Here is an 11967-nt window from a genome sequence, read left to right on the forward strand (position 1 = left end):
TTGTTGTGTAGCGTGCGCGACTCCGCATCCAATGTAGACAGCACTGCTTTTGTTAACACACAGCTCGTAGAAACGGACCTGGCAGCTCGCGCCAGTTTTAGACACGGTGAAAGTTTCCTGATTGTGACGGAAGGCCGAATTTACATGACACATTATAAATGAGCATAGTCTGCGATAGATACAGTGCCAAAAAGAAGAGAAGAGGATAAAAGGGGATAAAGACAGAGGTAAAGTGATGTAGTGAATGAACAATTTATGGCATAGGAGTAAGATACTATAATTTCATGGCAGTTATTTTTACCTTAAACTTAATGTTAGCAGTTGTTCTGAGTTCTCCAGAGTCCCCAGACTGTGTGGTTTTGTAACAATCATGTCAGTTTTAAGACGCATTTTTTATTATCACTTTTTTATTACTGTTTTACTCTACAGTTGTGCAGTTGTGGGGATACAGTACAGGCCAAAAGTTTGGAAACATTACTATTTTTAATGTTTTTGAAAAAAGTTTCTTCTGCTCATCAAGCCTGCATTTATTTGATCAAAAATACAGAAAAAATAATAAATATTGTGATATATTATTACAATTTAAAATAATTGGTTTTCAATTTATTATACTTTAAATTATCATTTATTTCTGTGATGCAAAGCTGAATTTTCAGCATCATTACTCCAGTCTTCAGTGTCACATGTGACATCCAGTCTATCACATGATCCTTTAGAAATCATTTTAATATTCTGATTTATTATGAGTGTTGGAAACAGTTCTGCTGCCTAATATATTTGATGAATAAAATGTTAAAAAGAACTGCATTTATTTAAAATAAAATAAAAATATTTTCTAATTATATAAATCATCTTTACGATCACTTTTTATCAATTTAACACATCCTTGCTGAATAAAAGTATTGATTTATTTCAACCAAAAAAAAAAAAAAAAAAAAAAAACAACTGACCCCAAATTACTGACCATTAGTGTATATTGTTGTTACAAAAGATTTCTATTTTTAAAACATTTAAAAAAAAATTTATTTATCAAAGTATCCTAAAAAAGTATCACAGGTTATGAAAAAATATTAAGCAGCAGAACTGTTTCCAACTTTGATAATGAATCATATTAGAATGATTTCTAAAGGATCATGTGATAGACCGGATGTCACATGTGACACTGAAGACTGGAGTAATGATGCTGAAAATTCAGCTTTGCATCACAGAAATAAATGATAATTTAAAGTATAATAAATTGAAAACCAATTATTTTAAATTGTAATAATATATCACAATATTAAAAATTTTTCTGTATTTTTGATCAAATAAATGCAGGCTTGATGAGCAGAAGAAATTTATTTCAAAAACATAAAAAATAGTAATGTTTCCAAACTTTTGGCCTGTACATTTTATGGCATAGTAATGATATTTATTTACAGGTTTATTGAAAATAGCAAAGTTCACATTAAATCTTTATTGTAAATCGTGCTATAAAAGATAATGGGGACTTGACATGAATGCTATGTAATGCTCTTGGTATATATAGATATATATATATATGCTAAATCATGAACACAATGACGGGGTGAAATGGGCTGTGATGCATGGGGCGCCAGGTAAAATCTTGCCTAGGGCAGCAAATTGGTCAGGGCCGGCCCTGTCACAGAGGATTCCAGTCATTGTCCAGAGTGACACGTCCACTCTTCTGTCACCCAAGATAGAGGTCAGTGGTTTTCAAAGCTCAGTCAATATTCACACTGAAAAAGCAATGGATTAGACTACTGTAAACATATTCTCCATACCCTTTTACGTTGTTATATAATTTCTAGTTAATGTAAAAAATAAAAAATAAACTCTGAAAGAAAAAAACTTTGAAAAAGTATTGGCACAGTTTGGAATCTGGGGTTTTAAGTCTATAGTTTAAACTCGAAGTATTTACTTATTATGCTGAAATTATATTTTAAAAAAATCATAGAATAAAATTCAGATCGGCCCCGCAAGTTTAGAGCCTCAGCTGGACATTCAATCTCGTTTCGCTTCTGGCCCTTTAAAAGTCTCTTTTTGAGTTGGAGAAACATCTGGTTGTTGAATGAAACCCAGTCATTCATAAAAACAGGAGAGAAACATGCTCTGATTGGCTGTCTACAGCCTCAAGATCGCATTGGTAATGCAGTGACAGCTATTGGTCAATCACTTGAATGACATGGTGGACTAGCCAATGAGCGTGACTTACAGTGTTAAGCCGATGCTCTTGGAAAAGCAAGCGATCCCATTGAGAAAATTTCAGTCGCGTCAAGCTGAGGGAGAGTGCGATCATTAGTGCTTTCAAAAGCTGTCTGTTTTTCTCTTGGATTTATCAAATCACTTCATCTTTTTTCAAAATCAAAGGATTTAATCACCGTTGGGTGAGTATATTTTGCACGCTGCTCTAGCGTTGTATTGTTTAATTATGACCCGATGCAAGTTTCGTCTTCTGCTTTTATTTTTATAAAGTTGCATTACTTAAAACGGTGCGTTTAGTTTTGCTGGTTCGCCACGCCATTTTCTTCTTTGTGCGCATATTTGGCAACCATTCCCCCAGTTTTTCAGTACTTTATTAAGCTTATTGTAAACTTAATCATAAGCGCAAGTTTGCGCTCTGCAAAATCCATATGTGGTTTGGAGAAGTGCTTCTCGCGCGTTTGGTGTTTTTATGAATGGAACGTCTGAGGTTTTTTCGGGTAGCGCGCACGATGGATCAAATTTCACTTCATTGAGAAAAACAAGCGTCCGAGGGAAGGGAGGGGGAGCGCGCGGCGATAATGGGCGCTGGGGGTGGGGGGGGAAGGGATTGGACTTCTTGAACTCGCTCTTATACCTGTTAACTCGCTGTTGTAATGCTATAATCTCGCTTTACTTATTCAACAACTATAGCTTCCGCTGGCTGTCTTTATTGTCGCCAATAAAAATCTTTAAAAGCACAAACTCTTCTTTTTCAGCATGAAATGTGCAGACGCACGTTCCTCCTGTTTTATAAAGGTCTGATAAGCTTCAGGAAGCAATAATGTTAAGCTATGGATGTTTAATTAGTTCTTGGTCCAGAGAGGTTGGCTCACTGTGAGGTGTTTTCTTGGCCTCGCGGCTGTAATACGATTTTATGGCTTGAACACTTGCGTCAGGGAAAATAAACACACGTGTGTGACGAAGCGTGAATAGCTTAGGCTGCTTATTTTATTCATGGCGTTCCACTATTTAAATCCGAACCTTATTTGTGTTAATAAAAGTTCCTTTTATTATTATTATCTCTTTCGTTTAGATTCATTCTTAGTCTCTTGGGCAACAGATGGTACTGTATGGTTATGTAAGGACCCCCATCTGTACAGTGTGTGTGTGTGTGAGAGAGAGTGTGTGTGTGCGTGAGAGAGAGAAGAGGCTGAGCAAGTGTAAGTGTCCTGCACTAATGCAGCACACTTCATCTGAGCAGGAGCTGAGAGTGAGTGTGTGTGTTACACAAACAAACATGCTAGCTGAAGTTTTCACAGATCAAAGGGACAGTTGGTCCTAAACTGTCAGGTCCCGGGACGATCACTGACAGCTGCATCAGATCCTGACTTGTCTTTCTCTAAGTGCCATTTTTCTCGGCTCTTCTTCCGACAGGCGACGATATCACCCGTGGGCCCACCCCCCCTTTATCCCTGTTTATTCCTGCTTTCCCTCCTGCTGCAGCCCTAGGCCGCAGTGAAAAGCAAGCGACATGGACGGATTTTACGACCAGCAGGTCCCTTTCGTGGTGCCCCCCAATGTACGTCTCTGCTTTAACTTTTCATGCCTCATTTTCTTCACTTTTTAGATATTTCACTACTGAATATCCATTTGTGGATGGCTGTACACAATGATCACTGGTTTCAACTTCATTGTTTGATCTTGGTCTTATTTTACAGAAGTCTCACATGCAGGAAACATTTTGCAGAACTTTCAATGACCGAAAAAGGAAGTTTGTTGACACAGAGCTGGCACAGGATACAGAGGGTAAACAAATGAGCATGCAATCAATCCATCCAGATCTCTCTGAAACACATCATTTAACCCAGGCCCAAACAAGTCAGCCTGTTTATTCACAAATCAATCTTTGTGTTCCACAGATCTCTTTCAAGATCTCAGCCAGCTTCAAGAGATTTGGATTGCAGAAGGTACGTCAACAGCTCTAGAATAGTCTAGGTTATGGAATACATTTCATAACTACTGTTAAAACACAACTTGGTGGTTAATGCATCCTCTCAGTGGTTGATCTTCAAATTGTATAAGACAATATGGCATGTATAAACATACAAATTATTGATATTCATGTTACTGACTCTGAAGCAGGTTTGCAAGCCAGTCAGTATAAATAGTTTTCCTTCTCCATGTGCAGCCCAGGTACCCGATGACGAACAGTTTGTTCCAGATTTCCAGTCGGATAACTGTGAGTACCTTTTGAATATTCATGTAGCAAGGAAGTGGGGTTGGTTGCAGAATAGCACATAGAACTTGCCTTTATGAATTATAGAAACTCCCAGCATATGAAAAACATTTATTTATTTATACTGCACAAATTATTAGCACTGGATAATTTGCTATGGACATTATGAAGCGTTTTGAGATGCATACTACCTTCCTCCTTGAAACCAAGAAAATGTATCACTAAGAGTGTCTGTGCCAAACCTGATTCTTAGCCATGAGTTTAAGATGTTTCTATGGTGTGAGTGTGTGTGTGTTCACACACACGTGAGGCCCAGTCTGCCGCTGCGGTGCTGTAACTCATGGCAGCCTCCAGCTTGGTGACATTTTAATGGGGTTGGATCCTCGGCGCACACACACTCTGGTTATTATGTGCTGGTGAACAGTGCTCTGGCTGTTTCCCTTGTTAGCTTTTCTTCCCATTTGGCTCTGAATAAGTCTTAATTGTGTGCATTTCAATGGTGTTTATTGTAGAACGTGAATGCACATGGATGTGTTTGCATAGAAATTGTGTGTGAGAGGGTATGTGTGTGTTTGTCTGGCACAATTCCTCTTATCTGGCATCGTGCCTGTAGTTCTCACAGGCCCCTCTTTCACCACAGCTGGGCAGTGGGGCCCTTTTCCAGAGGAATCACGCGATAGTCTGCGAGTTCTAACTTGCGGCCTCCTTTTCTAGAAGGAAAGGCCTTTTTTCCTTCCCCTCTTTAAAAGGAGTAGTTCTAGTAGTTCAGTGCTAAATATTTATCAAACATCTGACACCAGAAACAAACTAGGTTAGGTTCCAAGTTAAAGAACTGTATTTTTGTTCTGGCATTTTAATTTATGTAGACACAATGTATTAAATTAAATGAAAAACTTTCTCTCTAGTGATGTTCCATGGACCTCTTCAAACTAAAGTAAAAAGGGAACTGAGTCCAAGCAGGGAATTTTCCCCCTGTGGACAAGAGCAGAGACTCTCTCCATATGGAGAGAAGTGCCTATATAACTACAGGTATGTATTTCCTTGTCCTTTCCCCATCTTTCCCTTCTCCATATTCCCCTCACTCATGCTTTATTTGTTTTGTCGATTTTAGTGCCTTCGATAGGAAGCCATTTCCTTTCAACAAGCCACTGACTCCTCCTTCTACACCAGCATCACCCTTTGGCTCCTCCACCAGCACAGCAACGCATAATGTGCAAAAAAGAGCAATGCAACCAGCCCAAACTCAGACACAAGGACTGCCACTATTACCTGTCCTAAACCACAGTTCTACCCCACCACATCAGAGAGCACATACTCCACTCCACAGTCAAAGCCCACCTTTTGCTGTGCCCTGCCAACCAGTCAATCACCCAGATGCCTCCTACAGTACAGACCACAGGTATGAATATATAACATCTTGCAATTTATTAGGTTGTTTTTATTTCCGACACTTCACAGTCATTTTTTTGGGTCACGATGATCGATTTCTAACCTCATTTCTATCTTTGGCGTCAGCTTGAACTGCTCGTGCATGTTAAAAGTACTGTAATCAGCTCAGGTTGAGCCTTTCATTGGGTATTATCTTGTTAAAGATGCCACACTGACCTGGAAAGCAGTTCTATGTTTATCCCATTCAAGTCTCCAGGTTTAACTACTGGAAAAAAAGAGCTTTACCACTAGACTTATCCCTCATGATCTCAATTGCCCTTGATGTTAATGCCTTATGTCTTTTCTCCACTTTTTTCCCTTTTTCTTGCTCTTCATCTCGTTAGGTTCCATCGGCAGCTTTCCGAGCCCTGTCTGCCGTTCTCACAGTCCGATGGTCGTTGTCAGACACTTTACCCCCCACACACCCGTGGCCATTTTCCCCGACATAGCCGGCCCCCTTATCACCGGCAGATGTCAGAGCCGTTGGTGCCAATGCCTCCCCAGGGATTCAAAAAGGAAATGGTGGATCCTCGTTACAATGACCAGGGTGTGCAAAACATGGGGCCTCCTCGTGCACCGTTGATCCACCAACTGTCAATCAAACAGGAGCCCAGAGACTTCGGCTTTGACTCAGGTGGGTGTAAATCTCTCAGAGATTTTGGATTCAGTCCCTGTGAAGCATGTAGTGGTGTAATGAGAAATCCTTTTAGCTCCCACTAGGTCAGATGTACTGATGACTATTGAACTGTCAAAAAAGTGAAATTTTAAAAGCAAAAAAGGTCCATTGTGAATAGTGTAGCGACTTGTGAAGCACAGCTCACACAGAAGTCACTTTCTGTTGGTCAACATGGCAAAATTTGTGACCAATTTAATCTGAAGATGAAATGTGCATGGGGAAATATTTTGACATGAAGCGAAATTCCCCGTAGTGTGGATTCCTATAGAAATTACTCCTAGGAACTCCGATGAACTTGAAATTCCAAACTTTACATTTTATTATATTGTATATATTTAAAAATGATTATTAATGTGATTTTATAAAGTGGAACTCTGATAAAAACTCTGATGTATATATTTTTGCAAAAATATTTTTAAGGAGATTTTTATATAAAGGAACACTGATAAACTTGAAATTCCAAACATTGTTATATTATATATATTTTATTAATATTCATGTGTTTGTCTTGCAGAAGTACAGAATTGCCAATCATCTATTGGCAAATCAGCAAATTTCTATGGAGCCAACAGCGAGGGTGAGGTTTTTATCAGTTTAGTTTCACCTACTATTTCCATAAAGTACAGATGTTTTATTAAGCAACAGCTTCTGATTAGTCTTCTGTTGTAATGAAAGTTCTTTCTCAGACTGTCCATATTAAATCCAAATTTTTTTTTTTTTGGGCTGTCGATTGCAGGTTTTGGGTATGATGGAGAATCCCACCTTTATTATGATGATGCGTGTGTGGTCCCAGACCGCCTGGAGGGAAAGCTGAAGCAGGAGGGTGGAGTTTTTCGAGAGGGTCCTCCGTATCAACGAAGGGGGTCTCTGCAACTCTGGCAGTTCCTGGTCACTCTGTTGGATGACCCATCCAACCGCCACTTCATTGCTTGGACTGGCCGTGGGCTCGAGTTTAAACTCATTGAACCAGAGGAGGTCAGTGTGTTATGAAAGCCAATAGCTTTATAGGCCATTTTTATTTCAGCCAACAAGCAATATTAACAACACCAACACCTTCAATAGGTTGCTCGCCGTTGGGGTATCCAGAAGAACAGGCCTGCAATGAATTATGACAAGCTGAGCCGTTCTCTGCGTTACTACTATGAGAAGGGCATCATGCAGAAGGTAAAGGCACGTTCACGTTCCAATGTCATTTTTCTTCATTCAATCCCTTAATAATTAGATTGTAGTTCCCTCATTACCTGTAGTTAGTAAAATCCACCCCATCAAAGCATATCAGCTTTTTCCAAACAAGATTTTCTAAAACATTTCTCTTTCTCTTGTTCATATGTAGGTTGCTGGAGAGCGGTATGTGTATAAGTTTGTGTGTGATCCCGATGCACTCTTCTCCATGGCATTCCCTGACAACCAGAGGCCCAGTCTGAAGGCAGACCCCGATGGGATGCAGGTTCCTGAGGATGACACCGTTCCACTCTCACACTTTGACGAGACTAACAGTGTCCCTTATCCAGCAGATGCCAGGGACCAGTGCTTAGTGGGGCCGTCCTTTCCTGAAAATTATGCTTTCTGAACTGTTTCACTACCAGAACTCTAAAATGCATCCTCACACTCCAAATGCAGCTCATGTCAAATTGTAATCGCTCCAATGAGGAATCTGTAACGCCTGCTGAAAAGTCTCTAAACTTTCTTGCCACATTTTTATTGTTCATTTGTTTGTTACTACACAGGTTCCATTATAGAAAAAGGCTTTTCATTGCTTTTTTAAATGTACACAAAAAAAGTAAAGGGACACAACAGTATTTTTTCAGTATAACCTTTTATATATAATATAAATAAAATCAAAGGTTATACTGAAAAGTACTGTTGCTTTCTTTGTGTATTGGGCCTGGTGTCTATTTTTCAATGCTCTACTTCAGTGAGTTTTTTTAGAACACTTCTGACAATGCATAATGATGCACCTCAGGCTGTGTTGTAATTATCTGTGTATATAGCTTTGATTATAATCTGGAAAAATGCACAATTTTTCTCCAGCTGGCCAAGTAAAATCTTAGTAATTTCAACTGCTTTTGTAATGTGATTTTTATGGATATGGGGCGGGGTAGAATAGGCAAAAAGAGAGCAGGGGAAATGAAAAGTGAAGAATCTATGTATATTATGAGTATATTTTTGCAAAAGCAGAATTGAATAGCATTGTATAACCTGTACAACAGACTTTTATCACTTCTAATCTGTTCTGTTTGTACAGTGGTGTGTGTGAAATTGAAAACCAGCTCTTGATATAGGGCAAAATTGAGGATGAAAAGCCTGATTGCTGATTCAGGATCAGTCATGCTTGTGTGACCTTTAACTGTTTACCAAAGGATTAGAGCAAGGCCATCTGATCACTGTTCAGTAGTAAACCAGCATGGCAAGAAACCCCCTAGCTCTTTCCACAGTCACTGTCAACCTTAATTGTCTTTCCTAGGTACAACAGACCCCTAGTTCTGTTTCACTGTGGATAAAACTGTTGTTTCATTGTCTTTTGAAGGCAATTTCTTTCATTAAGAATTTTTAAGTACAGTTTTGGTGTACAATTACAGACCTGTATTTTCTGAACTATATAAGTACAGGATAATAAATGTCCATAAACAGATATGGTTCTTTTTGGATACAGTTTGTTTGGTTTTTGTGTTATTTATAGCCAGTGGCACATCACCTACACTTTGAGAACATATTTGGGGTAAATAAACAAAGTAAAGAGCATTATGACGGTCATTAATACACTGGTTTCACAGACAGGGTTTAGATTAAGTCAGGATTAGACATTAGTTTTTTAGGGCATTTAAGTAGATTTTATATGTAAATGTGCCTAAAAAACATTACTGGTGTGCATCCTGAGACAAGCCAATGGCAAGCCAATATTTTATGATATGCCAGTGCAAGTTGCTTTCACTTAAAACCACTTAAACATGCCTTTAAGTCAGGGACTAGCTTAAGGCTTGCCTGTGAAACCGGGGGTACATGACTTTTGCTCAGATTTGCATTCTGGACAAATCTAATTGATTCTTGTTGACGAAATTCAGAGCAGTCTGCAGATTTTGGGCAGTTCGAGTTGACAGATTTCACAGAAAATCGTGTAGTGTATGATGGGCACAGACTAAAAAAATGTTTTCGCGTTTTTCACATACAGGCGACAACATTGAAAAAATGATTCCCATTCACACGGATCTGCGAAAACAACTAAAACGCTGTATCATGCTGGCATACCAGTATGTCACTTTGTAAAGAAAAACGACTGAACACGTAATACGCATGTGCATGACATCACTGTTTTCACAAATTTGCATTTTTGTAGTTTACACAGAGACGACAACGGTATTGTTTTTCAAAAACTTGCTCTTTGAGGCCAGTTACATGAGTGTTTTCAACTGAAAATGGAAAACTATATGGGTTTAAGCCGTTTATTTATGCGACAACAGCATTTTGGGAGACTGAAAATGCAAGTTTTTGAAAATAATACCAGTAATGTCTCTGTGTAAACTACAAAAGCCAAAACAAGTGTTCAGTCTATAGACGTTTTTAATTGTTTTCGTGGATCCATGTGAACGGGGATCGTTTTGATAACATCATCTGTACGCGAAAAGTGCAAAGTGAAAACGTTTCAGTTCTTATTACATCATTGTCGTACACTTTGAAACCCATTTTCAGGCCCTCAAAATGCTGTTGTCAGGTAAATGAATGGCCAAAAACCATCATTTTCACAAATTTGCATTTTTTTGTTTTGTTTACACAGCGAAGATACAGTATTGTTTACAAAAACGTTGAATCCCATTTTCAAAGGTTTTAGTTTTCAGGCCCCCAAAATGCTGTTGTCGTGTAAACAAACGGTCAAAACGCATAAAATGTTTTCCGTTTTTAGTTGAAAACACTGCCGTGTAAACGGCCCCTATGAGTCCATCCAGTCTGAGAATATCAAACATGTTTGATATTTTGAGCCGGTTTTAGAACACATTGTTTTCATTTGTCATGTGTCTCCACCAAACCATGTTTCTGCATTCATTTGTTATGTTCTTATGGTTTAAAAGTCTGGTATGTGATCCTCAGGCATTTAGTGTATAATGCTAAAATCTATTCAGATTTTAAAAGTTGTGTACTGTATTCCAGCCTTTACATTTAGACTATTCAGTCCATTTGGCACATTGAGGAATCTCATTTATGTGCGTGATCTTTCCAGGAACCTCTCAGTCTGACTACTAAACTGTAACCCAGCAAAGCCTGTGTAACGAGGCGATGCAAAGTAACAGGGTATTGCATAACCTAGTGACGCTCGTTCTCTTTCTTCTCTCCTCTCTCCTTTAGCAGGGTTAGTCTTAATCCTGCTGGTGACCTTGTTCCATGGAGCCAGAGAATAGAAGAGTTATTAAGCTGTCATACACCCTTATCATCATAAAGGAACTCAACCTTAGTGAATGCTTGACAAATTATGAAGTATTACATTTTTGGTGCCAAACCACAGAAAAGTTACATACCTAAAAATGTGTAATTCTTAGAGATTGAGTACCATAAGTACTGTTATACAACAGTTCCAGCACTCAAATCTGATTGGCTGAGCTGCGATATAGGTATAATAGCACCGGGATATTTAACTGTTCGTATAAGTCAGTTCCTCGGTTTATGCTGTCCCAGACCACAGTGGTGCTGAGTAAAAGGCCAAGCAAAGAAAGATTTTCATCAGAAATGTAAATTACTTTGTATCATTACTTGTTTATGGAACTGTTGTATAAGAGCAATATCACATTCTCATTTCTCACATACTCACATTCTTGCTAAATATCATCTGTGATATTTCTGAAACAAGGCTGCAGCTCTGCAGATATTCAGCACTCCTGCTCATGTGATATTGCTTAAATAAATTTACAGTTTTTTTGTGTATTCAAGTGGAATGCTTCTTCATTAAATTTAAAATGTAGCTCTTAAAGGGCTCCTATTATGCCCTTTTACGAAGTCTTGATTTTGTTTTTGGGGTGTACTAGAATATGTTTTCATGCTTGATTGGTTAAAAAACGCATAATTTTGCCCAGTCTGGCTCGAACACGCCGATTTCCATGAAGCCCCTCCTTCCGAAATACGAAATGTGCTGTGATTGGTTAGCTGACCCATTGTGTTGATTGGCAGCGCTTAGCGCGTGTTCGGGAAGTGTCCTGCCCATTGATAACTGCAAGTTCTTCTCTATTGTAAATATTAATGACGGCCTAAATTTCAAACCATTTCGAGCCCGATTCAGACCCTGACAATGTTAATTACCCATAACCCTTAATGCTATTGGTTAATTTCAGGTTCACCAGAGAACCTTTTAGTGAACACTTTTTTGGTGAGTGTGAAAAACAATGTAATACTCTTAAGAATCCTTTCCTACTATAAAGAATCTTCAGTGCAATGGAAAAGTTCCATGGATGTTCTTCGT

At 38.6% G+C, this 11967-nt stretch overlaps 1 protein-coding gene across 3 annotated transcripts; it reads left to right on the top strand.

The window, feature by feature from the left end:
* Positions 1 to 2233: 2233 nt before the first annotated feature.
* On the top strand, positions 2234 to 9172 carry etv5b (ETS variant transcription factor 5b). Of its 3 annotated transcripts, none has more exons than XM_082136902.1 (12): positions 2234 to 2387; positions 3619 to 3763; positions 3903 to 3990; positions 4104 to 4151; positions 4373 to 4423; positions 5326 to 5449; positions 5532 to 5819; positions 6193 to 6482; positions 7039 to 7101; positions 7261 to 7499; positions 7587 to 7694; positions 7858 to 9172. In XM_082136902.1, exons 2-12 carry the CDS (start codon positions 3716 to 3718, stop codon positions 8092 to 8094), a joined length of 1584 nt encoding a protein of 527 aa, XP_081993028.1. In that variant the 5' UTR covers positions 2234 to 2387; positions 3619 to 3715; the 3' UTR covers positions 8095 to 9172. The 3 variants fall into 3 exon arrangements, with proteins under 3 accessions (XP_081993028.1, XP_081993029.1, XP_081993030.1); XM_082136903.1 differs by having other exon boundaries at positions 7587 to 7688; XM_082136904.1 differs by lacking the exon at positions 3619 to 3763 and having other exon boundaries at positions 2241 to 2387.
* Positions 9173 to 11967: the final 2795 nt, after the last annotated feature.

Source organism: Leuciscus leuciscus, assembly GCF_965113295.1.
Source record: "Leuciscus leuciscus genome assembly, chromosome: 14".
NCBI classification, from domain to species: Eukaryota; Metazoa; Chordata; class Actinopteri; order Cypriniformes; family Leuciscidae; genus Leuciscus; species Leuciscus leuciscus.